At 34.1% G+C, this 19,461-nt stretch overlaps 1 protein-coding gene across 1 annotated transcript in view; it reads left to right on the plus strand.

The window, feature by feature from the left end:
• Positions 1-19,149, plus strand: part of LOC149556416 (uncharacterized) — a 67,494-nt gene extending 48,345 nt beyond the window's left edge. The window contains exons 3-6 of the mRNA XM_089830717.1: positions 1,088-1,168; positions 9,874-9,951; positions 18,481-18,576; positions 18,830-19,149. Coding sequence (XP_089686843.1) covers positions 1,088-1,168; positions 9,874-9,951; positions 18,481-18,576; positions 18,830-19,087 — 513 coding nt within the window. The 3' untranslated portion in view covers positions 19,088-19,149. The remainder of the gene's footprint in view (positions 1-1,087; positions 1,169-9,873; positions 9,952-18,480; positions 18,577-18,829) is intronic.
• Positions 19,150-19,461: the final 312 nt, after the last annotated feature.

Consider the following 19,461-nt stretch of genomic DNA (forward strand, 5'->3'; position numbering starts at 1 on the left):
CAGGGGGATATTTCAACCGTACATGTTTCTGTACTTACTAAATTTTGTTACTCTGTTTTCTGAAATATAATTTTATTTTTATGCTTGTATTTGCAAATGTACCAAACTGAGATCAGTAAAACAATGTGTTATGGGTCATGGCATCGTGGGACTAAAGTTGAGCAAGTTGGCTTTTTCGATAAGAAACACATTGCTCAACTTGTTTTTTATTACGTTATATGGCATCCTTGTTGCCTCTACATGACCTGAACATAACTTACAAAAATTTAAATGGATGGGAAGGAATCCCATTTCATTGATAATTTAGAGAATCAACAGAATTCTGCTCCACATTCCTTCTATGTAGGATTGCAGGGTTTTCTATTACCATACTAATCCCTACTCATAATCATTCTGTTGCAACTTAGTTTGATACCACATAATTTTTCTTTGATGTTCCCCATCTACCAATGTCCAAATATAAAATCAATCAAGCAATGTGTTGTGAATCTCTGACATTTTTGGACTAAAGTAAAATAATTTAGCTTTCTTCATTTAGGCTACTTTTCCTGAAGCTTTCCTTCTATGACCTTTTATGCCAAGTCTTGTCAGTTTATACATCCTTAGCATGGTTTACAAGAATGTCCATATATGGAACAAAATCTATTCTCTTGGTATGTTCAGGACAAACCATTTTGACTTTTCTGGTACTAAAGTAAAATAATTTAGCTTTCTTCATTTAGGCTACTTTTCCTGAAGCTTTCCTTCTATGACCTTTTATGCCAAGTCTTGTCAGTTTATACATCCTTAGCATGGTTTACAAGAATGTCCATATATGGAACAAAATCTATTCTCTTGGTATGTTCAGGACAAACCATTTTGATTTTTCTGGTACCAATCTAAGTGGTAAAATCAAATTTCTCAAGAATTTTTGGCTACTATATAATTTCAGTCTAGGTAGAATCTCTTGCATAACCCAATTAAAACTATAGTTAATTCTTAGTACAATTGATTTAGTAGAACAGATCAGAGACTCATATAAAGCATTAACATGGGCTTTTTGCTATGCTTGATGAAAGGAATGAAGCTTTATCTCTTTTTTGTTCAGGTTAACGCATCTTGGCCCCCCAAAAAGGTGGCGATTTTAGATCGAATTGGTGGATCACGCCAACTTCAAAATAAAGATAAGGTATTTATCTCTTTTATTGCTCTGGATGGGCTTTATGATTCATCTGCACTGAACTGTTGGTATGTGATGTTTTCTTGTATGTTACAGTTTCGCTTTGCTGAATTTATGTATTTAGGAAATACATGTTTTTTTTATACATATTTGGTCTGATTATCATGGAAAAGTATTTACTGTGAAAGTTGCCCTTGATGGGAATATTGGATAAATTTCAGATGTGCCAATGGAAACTACAGGAGAGTTTTATGGGTCCTTAGAACAGGTTTGTCTAAGAATGGTTATTGTCAATATTGTTCAGAGAAGTAAACAAGGGTAGTTGGCTCAATGAAACTGATAAACTCTCTGCATTTGGTAGATAACAAGTACTGCCCATTCCAGCTAGCCTTTGATAATGCTTGACAGGTTCATCTATGTATTTCAATGCTTGCCAAGTATTCTTGTTGTCATAATTATAGCAAAATCGATGCCCATTAGAAGCAAAGAGGAATCTATAATTCTCCTGAATATGAAAAAATTAGGATGCAAAGTCATTTACACAAATGGTTTTGTTTCAAAAATATTTAGTATGCCAATTTCATTAAATAAATAAAATGAAGCAAAATGTTTTTCATATATTTGTGTCAGTTTTGTAAAATTTTCTGCTCAGTAAATATAAATAACCAATTGAGTTCGAGAATCATAAAATCAGTAGCCACCTTGACATTCTAAGCATAAAATTTTGGTAACATTTGTTGTAATAATTGATTTACTTTTGGAGAATTAATTTTTTTTCCTCAAAAGGTGTTTCAAAGCATTTTTCCACTAAAATTTGCATACTTTGGAATGCTATTTCGTATTTAGACAATGTTGTGACTTCCAAAGCGTATGATCCACATAGACACAATTATTGCATAGAAGTTTCCATATTTTTTGTATTATCCATTTGTTGTTTCAATGCCTACTTCTTGGCTGTTGGGGAGGTTTGCATTTCAAAAGGCATTTCCATGTTTGGTACATTTGATTATTATTATTATATTAGAGTAGTTGAGGTAATTTTTAGATAGTTTTGCATAGAAACTGAAAGTAAGTTTCTTCTAGAACCTTAATTAATGATCATTTAGGCTTTCTTTTTAGTTTTCTTAATCAGTTCTATTATTAGACATCATCTTTATTTAGACAAACTTTTCTTTTTAGTTTTCACTTTTTATAGCGCCTATAAACTCTATAAATTTGGTGTATTAGTTAATACAGTTATCCAGTTTATAACAATTCCATGGTATCAAAGTGGGAGTCAGTTTGGATTTTCTTCAAAAGAGGGTTTTCATAATCCTTTTCTTAAAAATTATTTGTTGGGTTTTAATAATTTGTTCTAAAAAATAATCTATTTTGTATTCTCTAATCCAGGTAATTCGCAAAAAGTTCGAGTGGGATTTATAAGAATTTCCTCAAACTTGTGATAGATGTTCTCAATGTGTATCTCTATTTTTAGGGAAGTATAGTGCAATTGCCCAACATCACGTTGGACGTTTTATGATGAGTCTTGGTCAGAGATTTTGCAACCTAAGTCACAAGGTTCGAGTTCGAGTTCGAGTTTGACAAATGTGAAGTTCAACAAGTCAAAATAATCAAAAAAAAATTGACATCAAATTTGCCAAATTTATTATTATATGTTTTGATAATTTATAAATAATATAAAATAATATAAATATTGACATGTTTATTTATTAACAAAACACTTAATAATATAAAATAATATAAGTATATGCTATTCATTATTATATAATATAATATAAAATAATATTGACATGCTTAATATTGTATTATTGCTATTAGGATTTAACTATGTGATTTGAGTCAAACTCATCAACCCATGTTTCATGAGTAGTGAATCAACATGAATCCATCTCTCATGAGAATAAATGGAACACTTAGCACTCATTGGATCTAGGTGATGCTCACAAGGGTGAAGCACCAGGACTTCTCGAGAACCCATCCTAGTACTACTCCAATCTGAGCACGCTTAACTACGGAGTTTCCTCCATGGTTAAACCGAAAGCTTGCAACCCCATTTGCAAAACCTTCACCAAGTGTTGTGCCTTATGAACCATTCATTAGAAAGCCTCTTAAGCTCATCAATTGACAAGTAGGAGATAATTTCCACAGCAAGTTAAATTGTGATATTACTATCAGGATTTAACTGTGTGATTTTGAGTCAAACTCATTGACCAGTGTTTCATGAGTAGTGATTTAACATGAATCCATCTCTCATGAGAATAAATGGAACACTTAGCACTCATTGGATCTCGGTGATGACCAGTAGTTTGACTCGAAATGACTGTTAAATCCTAATAGCAATATCACAATTTGACCTGCTGTGGAAATTATCTCCTACTTATCAATGTTTAATATTTGATAAATAAATATGAAATTAATAACAGTAATAAATTAAAAATAATGATAAGATGTACAATAATAAAAGTTTAAACTTATTAACTAAACCTAACATTAAATAATCTCAAAACGTAGAAAATCAATATAATTTATATCCGCTACCTATAGTTAGCTGAAACTGAACTGCCGATGGAGAGGAATGGAAGTGCTGCAGATGCCATTCACAGGGGATGTGGGAGATGTTGAAAGCAGAGAGGTATGCAGGAGAATGTGCAGCAGCTCCCAGCAACCTGCGACAGTTTGCAACTTTGCAGCGACAATGTGCAATAACTTTCAACAACCCACGATGATTCGCAGGCAATGAACTTTCTAGCAGGATTGCAGATAATGGCCACCACAGTTTGCCCTAGCTGTCCTGAAAGAATCGTAAAAACTTGAATTCATTTCCTATTAACAGAGGCATCTTTTTATTAATTTTACTGTTGAAAACCCTAAAAATCTTAATATTAAAATACATTTTTTCAGAAACGACAGTTGTTGACTAGCCATCAAATTTATATGAATTTTTTTACATTTTTTAAGTTCGCCAAATTCTGAACCTGGAGTCAAACATTTTGGCGAACCTTGTGACTTAGGTGGCAACCTCATTGCAATGGAAGACTCTTGTCTCTTGTTGCTGACCATTTTGAAGAAGGGTATAAAATTCTCTGTTTTTATTCTAGGCTTCTCTTTGTCATTGACATTCTGTAGATCAGAGAGGGTCCGAGCAACTACAAAATGTTCTGAAGGATTTGTAACTTAAGACATCTAATGTCTTATGCAAGGTAGTTGATAGAATGACCATAAGGGAGGCCATAAGATTATTTTTAGAATCCTAGGGTCTTTCTTTGTTTAGCTTGTTGTTCTAGAACCTTTGTTAATAGTCAGTCTAGGATTTCTTTTTAGTTCTCATAATCAGTTCTATATTTAGATGTTGCCTTTATTTAGACAACTTTTCTTTATAGGTAACGCTTTTTATAGCATCTGTGAACTCTATATATTTGGTGAATTGGTTAATACAATTAATTCCAATTTTTAACAATTTCCTGATTAAAAAGTTTAAAAGCTTTTCTTCCCAAGGTAACACTTAGAAGGAGAGTATTCTTGTGTCTATAGCTCCTAGCAATGGGTATAACTCAATATTGATGTCACAAATTAACTGCAGGTTCAAAAAAGAATATCTAGAAGCTAGAAGTGTTTTGCAGTGTGAATTGAACTTGCAAAGCACTTTTTGTCTAGATTTTGAATAATTAAAAAAGATGGCTGTTAATACCATTTGAGTCTCTTTGCGCTTAATGATTGGATTTCAGAATAGAAAGGATCCATAAAATCAAAGTCATCTTTACCTCTCAGAGAGATCATTGGCTCGCTGGACATTGCACCGTGTCTCAACCATAGCTCACAAGAGTATAACAGAAGTTGGCAGGGGCAGATGCTAAGGCCATGTAACTATTGATTGATTATAGTTTGGACCAACATTGTTACAATTGATAATTTACGAGAATTGTTTAACAGAGAAATGCATCTGACCTAACTCTCTTGAATTTATTGTGGGCCGTGGCTAAAAGCTATATGCTCTCTCCAGCATTTTTTTATTGCTTATCCCTTTGTGGAAAGGTGGTGAAAGTTGGTGTCTAAGGTTTATTTGAAGAAAATGACCCAGTAAATGCAAATGTCAATAGATTAAGGAAACAAAACAATCAAAATGGCATATTGTTCCCCAAAAATGCAAGCTAACCTTGGAATTGCCAAGAGACCTTACCTTGTGAAGATAGAAAATAAGCTTGAAAAGACTCCTAAGACAACTAAGTTTGGAATAAAATTTGAACTGGACATTGCTTTGAGGGAACGTTTGCCTACAGTGTGGCACATGTTGGAGCATGTTAGTTTGCACTTCTCAACCCTTGTACAGTCAATTTTTCTCTAAAAATAGGGGCCTCAAACCTGCAACTGGTATATAACTTGTGATCTAATTCGATATAGAAGACTTGAACCTTCAAAGGGATATCCTTGTAATGTATCGTAGAGCAATGATGCTTGAAAATAGGGAGTTATACATATCACTTACGACTTATTAACCCAGAGAAAGTAAAATTTCTGGAAATTTAGATATTTTTATTTTTGTTGGGTTTTTAACTGCACAGAGCTTTTTTGTGCACAAATCCTTACAATGATTGGTATATCTTACTTGAATTGGATCAGTGAAGTTAATAAGAGGGCTAGCTTAGTGACCTAATGTTCCTATTGGAGCTAACCTCCTGATTATGCTTACCACAACTTGAAGGCACATTCTACAAGAATGAAGTTGATTAGTAGAGACTACCATAAAAGAGAACAGAGAAAGTATAAACTGAAGGAAGAGACTGCGGTTGATCACATCTTTGTAGTTCGACATTAGTTGTAGTTGAACATTTTGCAGAAGATAAAAGAGACGGGCCTACAGGGTCTGAGAGCTCCAACATATCACAATGATTTCTTTCAGTTACCAGGAGACTTAGGCTTTCTTCTTTGACTTTTTAGTTTTTTTCCGTATTCATCTTCCTATAATCTTCCAGCATTGGTCATTGTATGGGGACTTTTCCTTGACATTCACAAGTGTTGGTTGTAAGAATTATTGCTGGTAGTCTATCGGTCTTGGGGAGTCGTAGCATTGATTTTGGGAGGGTGGGACATTGCTTTGTTGTATGAAAGATTTGCATGCCTTTTTTAAGGAGATAAAACCATTCTAACAGCTCATGAGATAGTTGATTGAGGGGAATGAAATGTTGCGCTTATGTTTTCCTTCTATTAGTGGCTTCCTCCAGGTCATGTTGGTCTTACTTCTGATTCTTCTTGTTGCTGCTTTTTATTTTGGTTGTATATGTATTCTGCTTTGCATAATTCAGCTATCATAACTTTTTAAATTAAAATTAAAGGGACTGTTTTTCCTTATTCTGCACTGGAATAGAAACAAATTCAGCTGAATTATAGTGGGGAAGTGTTGTACTGTTTTAATGAACTATGTGGTGGAATATTTACACTAGTTTGGGAATCATTTGTGGTGGAATATTGACACTAGTTTGGGAATCATTTGCCTATGAGTGATCATTTTCAATGATCCTTAGCCAATGTACATATGAATAATGAAAAGGATAGGGGTCCACAATGCATAAGCACCATTTAACAAATTTACAATGATGCCTAATCAATAGGAAAGTAGCTCACAAAGCATGGAAGCACCATTAACTCATGTACATTTGTGATCTTTTAATTTTTGTGGATTGTTTTACTGTAGAGTATATCTATACTGAAAATCTTCCCTGCAACAATTATGATTTATATTCCACAAGCAGTCTGTCATTCTCAGTAACATTTAACTTGAGCATGTTGATGAATAAGAAAAAGATGATGGCTCCATAAAACATACAATTTTGTATAATTTATGCATCTCCAACAACCTTGGAAGTGCCCATGGATGCCTAGGGGGAAATTTCTAAATATTTTGTAATCAGGATTCCCTGAGAAATTTGGCATTAGTTGTGATGTGCATTCATGAAGAAGGTGGAGTACAACAGTACATATGAATAATGAAAAGGAAAGGGGCTCACAATACATAAGCACCATCTAACAAATGTTAAATGATCCTCAATCAATAGGAAAGTAGCTCACAAAACACGAAAGCACCTTTAACTCATGTACATTTGTGATCTTTAAAGCAGTAATATTGAGCATCTCAATAAAGTGCTCATAGGATTGTGGTAGACTTTTCAAAGTAATGACTACCATTTCCTTTTCCTCTGTCTCTGAAAAAGTGCTGAAGCTGATCTCTGATGTCCTTAATCTTCAGAAGATGTTTCTGTAAGGACATGTTCTCATACATAAAAATAGAGAATAGCTGATTCTCCATAGAGAAATCTTTTCTTTTGTTTGATGTCTTGTGGAAATCCTTCAGTGTATAGATCTCTGTAGCTATCTTTCTGGATGACACTAGAGGCAGCTGATCATCAATAACTGAAAGCTCAACGAGCATAGTTGCTTCACAGTTACGCTTATCAAACCTTTCTTAAGTAGCATCAACTGTGGTAGGATGAGTCTTGGTACCCAGAACAAGTGCCTCAAGGCGACAACACTTGAAGATTGTTATCATTCCTTGCTTCCAAGGTGTTGAAATTCTTTGTGTTGAATCGTTGACTGACTTCCAAAAACATGAATATCCGAAAAGGCTTGAATGTTAAGGTGGATTGACAAAAGGTTCAGGAAAAATGAAGACACCCATAAGAGAGCTCAGAAAACCTAGAAGGAATCTGATGTCAGATTTTGAATCCGCTGGCTTGAAAATCAAGGTATGGAAAATGATGCATCAAGAAAAAAATGAAGGCAAGCAAGTTGAGATATGCAAAAACCCACCAAGAATTTGCAATTTTTTTGAATCCAACACAAAAAATGAGAGTTTCGAAAGGAACCCAAGCTGTCTGCAACAAACATCAAAAAATGGCAAAAGAAAATTTATCACTGGTTGCAGAAAAATTATCATAACAGGTTGAAAGAAATTTGCGTTTGTAGAAGATGTTTGTAATAACATCATGTAGGCTTTAGAAGGCCAAAAGACAAACACAAAGTTTTCAGTAGAGAGCAAAAAATGCAACCGACCTAGCATAGTGGATAAACGCCCAAAATACAAGCCTAAAAGAAGTAGACCAGTTGCAGGTAGCACAAACAACAGGTGCCAAAAAACTCAGAAAAAAACTGATGCCAAAAATATGTTCTAGACCAAATAGATGCCTAGAAAGAGTTAAGAACTAGGAAAAAAATTGCAGGAAAGGTGTCAATTAGGATGCTAAAACCCTAGTTGAGTTATAAAAAATGAATTCCTGCAAACAGATTTTTGAACAGATCACAGGAAAGGTGTTAATGAAGAATAAAAGATTTTCAAAACCTATTTCGAAAAGCAACTCAGGAAATTTCAATAATGAAATTATTACTTTCATGTCTGATACTATATTATGGTAAAATAATGAATGTGTTATTCAACAAAGATCATAAATGATCTATATATACATGTATACACATGGATGTTTCTACAATGAATGACGAGAGAGAAGTAGAAACATTTTGAAGAGAAAAACCTAAGTTGCCGGTTCGGGTTCAGTTCCAAGTTTGAAGTTCAAGAACCAGTTAACAAGTTCATCAAAATTTTGGAAAGGGGTTTGGGTTCATTTGGGTTCGTTAGTAGAAAAACATGTAAAAGTTATAAATATATATATACACATATTTATGAAGCATGGGTTAAATTAGAATGTAGCATAGTAGCATAAACACATTTAAACAACAAAAACATCATAAACAGTTAAACTTGTAATCATAGTGATCAGACCATCATATAGTTCAATCAACTTCAACATCAAAGATTCAAAACATTTGACAGAATACCCTGTTTGGAAACATAAAATGACAATGAGAGGCCACCAAGAAGCAATTCATAACAACTTTTAGGGTTGTAGACACCAAAAAATATTTAATACTTGCCCAAAAAAACACTTTCCAGCTGTCCGCGGGGCCCGGTTTGCTGCAGGTTCGAACTTTTTGGTGCTGGTGTACCCGGGTTCGAACCCAATTCAAACCCGATCAAACCCACAGAGGAAAAACAGTACCTTGGTCGAACCAAGTCCGAACCGGACTAGAACTGCGAACCAGTTTGAACTTTTCCTGGTGCGGAGGGGGGGGTGAGGTACCCATGCAACGTAGAGAAAAACAGATAGAGAGTTTCCATATTGAATAGAGAGGGAATTGGGAAACATGTAAGAGGAATGACCATTAGAAATATAAATAAATCTATGGAAGAAAGAAACAAAAAAAGAGAGATTTAACTCTAATAAGTATGAGTTAGCTGTTTCAAGGTTCATATGTTCACAAGCATCACTGTTATCTAGACCTTGCTTCAATGGGACATTTAGTTGCTTAATTTTTTATTTTAACAAGTGAATAACAATGAATCAGACATGGTAAGGTTAGCAGAAGTTCCAACTTTTTAGTAGTAGCTAGTATGACTTAAAAGTGAATGTAGAATCCAGTTCTCTGAGAATCTGTAAGTTTGAATTTTCTATAAATGATCATTAAGTTATATAAGTCATTTGCTTCAATCAATCCTTTAAGAGGAATAATTGTTTCTTTAGGTTGTGTCTAGCAAGTTCCTCTCTGGTTTTACTGTAATTATGATCCTCTGGCACTTCTTCATTTACTCATTTCATAGAGGCTTACTTTTGAGAGCAGAAAGGGTACACTTTCTAATGTCTTTTGTTTCTTTGCAATGTTTATGTTAGGTTGCACAAGTGTTGTCCCAGAAACTAGGAATGCCTGCAAGGCAAGGCTACAGTGGCATTGGTTCATTTTGTGATCAGGTAAATTTTTTGACTTTATTCTCTTAGTTGCCTACATACTACCATGTGTTGTGGGTAATAATAAGATTGGTCACAATATTAAACATGTTCAATCAGCATTCTATTACCATGTTAGGTGATTTTTAGTTACAATTTCCATATAATGATTTATTTCTGATGTCTTGAGAAGGAAGGATTGGAGACACATATTTTGATTTTATTATTCTATTCTGAATACATCTGGTGCTACAAATTCCATTTAAAGGCATTTTCAGGTTTATATATTCATGTCTCCACATCACATTGCATTTCGCAACCATTCCATGATGATATTTGACAAAACCTATTAAAGGAGAATGCTTTACAAAATCTAGTGAGCTAGACTTAAATAAATTAAGATCATCTGGAAAATTTAGAGCGAAAATGGAACTCGAGATGGATCTATGAATTTTGGAAGTCAGGATAGAGAAAAATGGATTTTTGTGGTTCTTTCACAAAGTACATTGCTTGATGCTTTACTTATGTGGCTCCAAAATTGAACAAGCATCCAGTTACTTCGTGGATGAAGCTGTGTTCACTGTCAAGCACCTTTCACAAGCTGCCCAGACTGATGGCAAGGCAGCTAGAAGCCTGATGAAGCTCACTCTGTTTCGGTAGTTCTACAGTGTAGTAGTTAGCTACATATACCTCACTCAGATTTTGGTTTTTGCTCTCAAAACAATTTTATCTTACCAATACTCCTCGACCTGTGACTTCTATATTTTCACAGGCTACAAATTCAGGCCAGACTCGCACAATCCATATTCATACTGGATGATGATGATGATGATGAAGCTGCTGCTGAATAGGCTATTGCAGAGATTTTGAGCTACGATGTGAGATATATTGATTCAGTTGAGTATAAATGAGAGCTAGGATGAGCGATTATATGATGTATAGGGCCAAAAGTCCATTAGAAGTTAGAGTGGTGTTGCGGTGCAGAAGTATTATTGATAACAGCTTCTGTATGGAAAAGTATCATTAAAGAGTCAGGAAGCTAGATATCCGAGTTAGGTTTATGACAACTGAGATAGCCTTAAATGCTTACAAATCATACTAGGGACAGTTTTTGGCTGAAAAATGGAGCAAAGGAGTCATGTGCATGTATGCAATGATGTACACTAAAATCAGTTATAAAATGTATGTTAAGTAGACCGGTGTCCACCATAAAATCATAGAACTTGTACCCATCAAATCAACATACAGAAATCTTTGTACGGAGGAGTACCAGCCAATTAAATGAAAAAGAACACGCTAACAAGGATATCCCTTTTAAGTTTTTAACATTTGGCTTTTCATGAAGCTTGCACATGCAAGGATATAGAAGATGCATCCCTGACATGCAAAAATTAAACTGGCCTCTTTGCCAACAAAAATAAATGATGAACAAAGATTGCTGTACAATCCATAAATATGGCTAATGCTTTATTATTTATTAGAAATGCATTTATTTCAATAGTTTGATAAAATATAAGCGCTATGTTGGCATTAAAAATAGAGGGAAAAATCAACTAATAAAGCCCAAAGTCAAACTTAGGGTGGTGAGTGGAGATTCAGAAGATCATTTAAACCATCCCAAGTTTCTTGCCTCTAACTAACTAGAGCTGTGTAATATCCCAGTCTGGATACTTTTCCAAAATACCACACAAATATATTTTCAGAAATATAACAGATAATTCATACCGTAACTTTCAGATTAACCAGTGGTCCAGCAGTAACACTAGATTATTCCCAAATAAAATAACCTCAGAAACATCACTGCATTGAATCATCACCGGTTATTATTGCAATGGGTTGCAGATGGAAAGTGGGAGATGGTACACAGGTGAAGTTTTGGGAAGACTGCTGGTTGCTGGATACTCTGCTGGATACAGCTCTTAATAATCCTGGTATAGTTGATTATTGTAAAAACAATTTTGGCATGTTATTGGAGAGATGGTAAGTGGGTGGATTTGATTCGGACCAAGGCCTAAGATTGTTCAGAGATCCCTTAACTCAGTATGCATTTCTGATAATTATAGGGATAGTCTTATTTGGGCCCTTCATCACAGTGGGAAGTTCAATGTCTCCTCTGTCTTTCGGTCTAAATGTGATGTCAACAACCCCCCTTGGGTTAGAGCATGGATCAAAGTTCTGACTCCCAAAATTGAGATTTTCTTTTGGATTGCTTTGAAGAATAAAATCTTAACTATTGATAATCTACAAAAAAGGGGGTTTCTTCTTATTAACAAGTGTAGTCTGTGTGAACTGGTTAATGATTCTGTTGATCATCTTTCCATTGCCAGTATAACCAGGATGTTTGCAAAATTATTCTTGACTAGTGGTCTATATCTTGGATCCAGTCAGAGAGTATTGTTGACTGTTTAAAGATGGAAATGCTCACTTAAAGGACCTGAAGCTAAAGCCCTTTGGCAGTTCTCCCTGCCTTATCACAAAGAAGGCTGGAATGGTGTCCCCTACTGTGCAGGTGAAAGATTATGTGTAAGAAGTAGCTAATATTGGTAAGAGTTTGGCTAATGCCATCAAAGAGCTAGTCTAGTGCTCTTTAGTTTGTTGTGTATTTTTGTCAGTGGTCTGGTGTTTTTTGTTGCTGAAGCTGGTTATCGTTGCTGGTTTTTTGTTTGTTCCAGCAGGTAGTTGGTCTGTTTTTCCCTGGATGGGCTTTGGTCTTATTGTCTATATGCTAAAGTTTGGACTCAGGTTTCAAATCCTTGTAAAACCTGGTTTTGAGTTGGTACTTTAAAGCTCTATCTTTCTGTTGTAATTGTGTGTGAGGTTTCCGGTCCCCTCAAAACCTATTTTAACCTTAATCTAAAAAAATCATCACCAGCACAACATAATATAATCCAATCTTAAATACAAAAGTAATAGTCGGATTGGAAAACATAGTAGAGAACTTGAAGCACAATTGTGAACTCCATCACAAATCCACCGCGAATGATGAACTAGGTTTCCGATCAATCCATTGAAAAGCTTGAGGGTTTCCATCCTCGAGTTTGTGAATCAAAAGATCGAAGCTTCCTAAATATTTCTAAGAGAAATCAGAAATGAGCTCCTCCTTCCTCTTTTAAGCACAACCATATTCCCCTGCCAGTCTCTTCATTTTCATTCTCTTTTTCTTTTAAATTGTCCTTTTTTCACTTAGAAGAATAATATGGCCTTGTAAACTAAAGTGACTTATTAATTTGCCTTTTAATTTAAAAACCACTTAAAGAAATTTAATCTTCAGGCATTAAAATAGATAACGAGTCGGACTTGGAGAACCATGTGTGATAGCTCGTAGGAAAGATCTTGATGACATACTCTGAGTCCAACACTGAAATGCTAGAAATAAGGAACCCTACTGACTTACAATAAATAGTAAGCAACTCTGAAAAGCTAGAAATAAGGAACCTTGCTGACTTACTATAAATACTAAATATATGGAAACCTGTGCTGTATTAACTCAGATCTGCCTGAAAACTTTGTTGAATCTCACACTGTTCTCTGCAAAGTCCTGGTTAGCCCATGAGACCATGGTGAAAAGGGCTAACGACATGTCAGAAAACAATGTCCTAGAAAAAGGGGACATTACAAGTTGAGAAGAGGAATGTGGAAGAAAAAACAATATGTAATCTCATAATGAATTATTGTTATTTCTCAGCATTTGATTAGTTTTTTCTCTACTCTTGATTTGATTGAAGTGCATGTTTTCTTTGTTTATAATGATTAATTATGTTTTAGAACCATTTAAATTCATGGCAAAATGATCTCGTAAGTTTTTTAATTTTCAGTTTGATGTAATTAACATCTCAAAGGATAGGTATATAAATCTGATGCTTGTTTTGAGCAAATAAAATTTTGAAGGAGAAAAAAAAAATATACAATTAACTTTGTGTTGTTTGTCAGACATGATTTCATTGTCGCCTAAAAGTCGGGAAATTTGGTTTTCATTTCTTCTCTTCCTCTTGATACTTGTTATTCACATACATATCAGAGACTATCTATGTGTTTGTGCATGTGTGTGAAAAGTATTCCTGTGTAGACCGTAATTGTTTGAAGGATCACTAAGTAGGAAAATAATATTATCAAGGTTTTGCGTAATGTTTTTGTTCCTAAACAAACTAGAGAAGAATATTCATATTTGTCAAGACCTCTTTCTTGTAATAAGTTTAGTTTGTCTGATTTGTACCATGTAATTCGACAATTAGTATTGCGGTTGTAAGATTCAAGTTATATTGTTGACATTAATAATATACATTGCAAGATTAGTGGTAGACCATAATAAATTAGCCTAATAATTTAGACAGTTGTCAAACAAGTATACAATAGTGATATTACTATCAAGATTGAGGCTCCCGGTAAGGCTCAATGCTTCATCCCTATGAGCATCATCTAGATGCCATGAGTGTGAAGTGTTCCATTCATTCGCATGAGAGATGGGTTCTTGTGAACCATTTCTGATGGAACAAGGATCAATGAGTTTGTCTCAAAAACTACACAGTTGAATACTATTAGCAATATCACAATTTGACTACTTGTGGAAAAGATCTCCTATTTATGAAGTATGTAATAGCCAAGATTTAAAATAGTTTCTAGGTTGATCCAATGGAGGGACAAAGAAACAAAACTCTACATGGATACATCCTTTACAAATTATTGATTACAACTTTTTCATGTACATATATATTGTTAGCTATTTGAAACTGCATGTCATTCAAATGGCTTTAGAATGAACATTTTTGTCTAGAAACATTGCCCATCCCGTCGTATGGTAGCTCTTGTAAGAGATTGCAGAATGCATGTAATTTTCCAATGTTAGAGGAAACTTTTGTAGCTCTTCTTGCATAGTTGAAATTTCAAAGTATTGCATTTGATTCATACCTTAGCTCACTTTCCTAGCTTGTCAAACAATCTCATGACAGCGTGATGAAAAATTGTTTGAAAAAGTTGTAATATTGCTTGCATGAATTCCTCACCAATTTACGAATGTTGAGATCTCACATGGTGGTAAAGTGGTTTGGTGCCACTGCTCAAATGCCTACAATTTGAGGTAGTCGATTGATTGTTATTATTTGGAAGAAAAGTATAATTGAAAACTAACAATACAATGGTTTTATGAATATGGGTGCAACAAAAGAACTTAGTTTTATAAGATTTGTGACATTCATATAGTTATGAAAACTTAAAACTAAAAAAATGGCTAAGCAACATCATTGAAGGACCTAGAATAAATGGGGAGATTATACTTTTCTATAAGCTATAATGGGTGGCACAAAGACATGGAGTCCATAAACAATAAGGATTGACAAAAAGTTTATCAATTTTGAACAAAAGCTTATCTTATTAAAATAAATTAACATTGACATTGAATAGGTTTAAGTGTACAAAACTTATCAAGAAAAAAATTAACTGCTAACAAGAAGAATGACATCACTTTGGTTTGTGAGTGAATATGAAAGTTAACTGATGAAAATAATGAAGATTTTGCATCTTAAAATATGTATATGATTTATAAGGCCATCTACACTTATCGGTATCAAAATATTTCTGTATATCAATGAAGATCAACCTTATGGATACAAATTTAAATTGAGACTACAAACTCTTGTCTTGATAGTTTATGGAGTATGACCATGTATAAATTACAAAATACACATTTTGATATTAGAAGTTTGTCACACTCTTAGAGATTTTTGAACAAGCTATTAGTATTACAAATACATTGGCAAACAACAAGGTTAACATTTATATAGATTTTATGATGATTGTTAGGTGATCAACTCTTAGACTTTGATCTTGTGATATAAATCTTCTCAAGAGTCCAAAGCTTTTTTCGACAGAAGGTGTTGAGGATGGGTGTGATTAGATATGCCTTTGTATGCTTGATTTGATTATAGCTTTGAATGAATATATTCTAAAATGTTATGAGCGCCTTTTATATATAACTTCTAACTTAACATTATGTAAAATAACCTATCTTATATTTGAAGGGAGTCAAAGTTCTTTGACAATTTTTTATCTTTAGAATCGATCCAACAATCATGATGATAAGAAAACCTCTGTACAATTGTGCTTTGGTCCTTATTTTTGAACAATTGTGTTTTGTTCCATTGGAAATCTTTCTATTCAATTGACATCACACATGTAATTTAGTTATGGACAACTAGAGTGGATGATGTAGTAGATCTATTTCTTAGTCCAATAGTGTTGTTGAGTATCTAATCTTTTTTATCCTAATTTAGGGTTTGACTCTAATTTAATTGTGAAGGTATTAGGGGTAGGCATAATCTTGATGATTTTAAAAAAATAACTTCCTAATTTGATTAGAGCGAAACCCTTTAATAGGATAAGAAAGATGAGATGGTTAACACCACTCTTAGAGAGAGAAATAGAACTACAACATCATCTGCTCTTATTGTCTATATAAAATCACTTTTGTATCATGTCTATGAAATAGATAGATAGGTCCCAAAAGACTAAAGTACAATTTTTCAAAAATAAGTAGCATAACAATCTTGAATTTTTTTATCATCATTATTGCTTTGTAGGGATTAATGATGAGATGGTTGAAGAACTTTGATTCCCTTTAGATATAAAAGAGGAGATTGACACCTTTAGCAACATGCTTTAGACCAAGTAGCTTTTATATGAAGGTTTAAGGCAGTGTTACACTGGCACAAGGGTGTGGGGGGACGTCGGGATGAGTTTCGGGTGCGGGAAAAAAAAGGCCTCAATTTGGGGGCGGCAAGGGTGCGGAGGGGGGGAGGGAGGTTGCATGGTATACATATATGACTTAAAATACGAATTATGAAATGATACTTAAATATAACATACCAAATATAGTTGAATATAGAAAATTGAAATGGGATTCACAAATTATTAGTTCAAACTTGAAACTTGAAACTTCATAACCAATGACCATTGAACTTAGTATTAGTAACATACTCATAGTAAAACTTTTGAGCATAATAATGATAACTATAAATGAAAAATATAAATGAAAGATTCAAAATTCATTGTTCAAATATGATATATCATAAAGATGCTCATCATTACAATGAGCAGAGTAGCATGATGAAATGATATAATGTATCATAGCCATATCAAAGTGAGTACAATCAACAAATTGTCAATAATGAGAATGTAAGGGTGGGAGCTCTCTAATCAACACCTACACCGAAGTCCTCATCACTAGAACAACTAGACTCCTCATTGGTAAGATCCTGATCCTCCAAAAGAACACCAACTAGCCTTACATCGGCTTTTGCTGCATCGTCATCCTCATCAATCTGAGTCAGATCCTCTGGCTCTACATCCCATCGTGTTGCTGGGCTCTCCTTGTACTTGCTTGTCTTGCGATCTTTGAGCCACAAGAAACCATGTACATCAACAAACTTGTCCGCTCTCTTAGAGGTTAGTCTGTTCCTCTTAATAGAGTGGATGAAGCTATAGGTAGACCAGTTCCTCTCTACAGTTGAGGAGCTAGAGACCTGAGATAACAAAGTTGAAAGTTACAACTTACAAACAAACATTCATACAATTTGTGATGGACAGATACAAATTCTCCTACCTATGGGTGGATGGACAGATCCGTAAAAGAACCTGCTAGTTGCTCCTGCAGAAGCCTTGGGGACCTCTCTGCTTCTAATCATTACTATGGAATATCAATCTTGTTTAAGCTCTTATTGTATCATGATTTTTTCCCGCTAGAATTGATGCACTTTGCATACTGATTAAACTTTGTGGTTTGGAAGTTTCTAATGAGTGCCTCTTTACTGAATGATAAGAAAATTTCACTGTCCTAAGTATCTTGGAGTTTGTACTTCAGATCTGTCTCTCACTGCTTTAACTATCTTTGCAGTATCCAAATATACAGCTCCTTAACTGGCTGTATCTTTTGTATATTTTGTAATTTTTCACCTTTTTCAAATATATTTTTCATGAATCAGAAGTAAAGAAAGGAAAGATCTCTATGAAAGGAAACAATTTTTGGTGCTTTTAAAAGATTCCTTAGCTGGGATATTACTCTCATCTTCAGAAGATTTGATCAATGAGTAGTAACCTAGTGCAAAGCATTGCAGCAAGTACACAAGGATTTGGAAGGAGACAGCTATGCAAAAAGATATAGGGATTATGTTGTTTAGGGCATCTTTACAGGGATATTTGTCTGGTCTCCACAAAATGTGTGTAATGAGTACTGTGGAAACCAAAAGAGTCCCTGCAAGACATGGGGGTGAGAGGAAGAGAAAAGCATCAGTGGTACACTGTTCAATCAAATGGATTTTTACTAATTTATTTAGATTGTGCAAGCTGGAATTCTTTAGTTTAATTTTTGGCACCTTGTCTTCATCTGTTGCATAATGAATATTTTTTGAAAATAAATTTGACTATTCCTGTTTTTCAGTCTGTCAAAAATAATATATTTCCTTTTGAGTTCATATTTTGGATCCCATCATTTGGCAAATAAAGTTCTAAAAGAAGCTCGTGCAATCAATACTAATTGATTATATATACATGCATTCATACCAGGTCCGTGAAGTTGCAGAAGAGGACCTTATAATTGTCCCTCACGGCTCTCAAAATGTCAATCTTCTTTTTGCCCGTAAAGGGGCTGTAGTGATTGAGGTGAGGCAGACATTAATTTCTGTGGACGCTTAGATTTGTTGATAATGTGTTATTCAATTTCTTTAACTAAAATTACTTTCCTTTGTCCATATTTTCTTTTCAAAGGACTACTGACATGTTATTGACTACTTATTTTATTCAAATGTACAAGTTGGCATAATTTGACGCTTTTTCATGTTTTCAAATGTGCAAATACTCTAGTCTATTTTTGTTTGGCTAGTTTGTATGTATCTAATTATCCTTTCAATTGCAGATTTTCCCCTATTTATATTACACGTCTGCTTTGAAGAACTACACACATGCTGCACAGTTGCATGTTTATTCACTTCTTGGAGATATGCCAAATGATAGCTTCTTCATGCGTCCTCTATCTTTGTTGGGATGGGATTCTTGCTTTAAAATACGATGGTGCAAAAACTATGCTCGTAAACATTTTGTTCTTGCTGATATTGGAGTGCTAAAGAAGTTATTGGATCACATCGAGAAGGATAGTTTAGGGTGGAGAACTTGACTTTTTGTATAAATACTTGGTGTTGATCAATTAAATCGTTTCTGCCATCTTTCAATCACTAATTCAATTCAGTTATCTTTGAAATGTGTCATATAAGCAAATAATTTGATCTAGCAGTCTGAAATTTATCCTCAAAAGTTTAGGAGAGCCAAAAAAACTAGTATAGATATAACCATCCTTGTTCACAGTACAAATTGTGTATGAGATTTGATTCAGTGAAATATGCCGTGATCATTTAATTCTCGCTGTGACCTTACAAGTATTTCCAAACATAGAAACAAAATTCATTCTTGGAGTTGGCCTTGCAAACCAAATGATATGGATTTGTTTTTCAATCAATCAACATTTGATTTTAAAATTAAAATTACTGTAAA

The sequence above is a fragment of the Cupressus sempervirens genome, chromosome 5 (assembly GCF_028749045.1).
Source record: "Cupressus sempervirens isolate cs-2001-9-10 chromosome 5, ASM2874904v1, whole genome shotgun sequence".
NCBI lineage: Eukaryota > Viridiplantae > Streptophyta > Pinopsida > Cupressales > Cupressaceae > Cupressus > Cupressus sempervirens.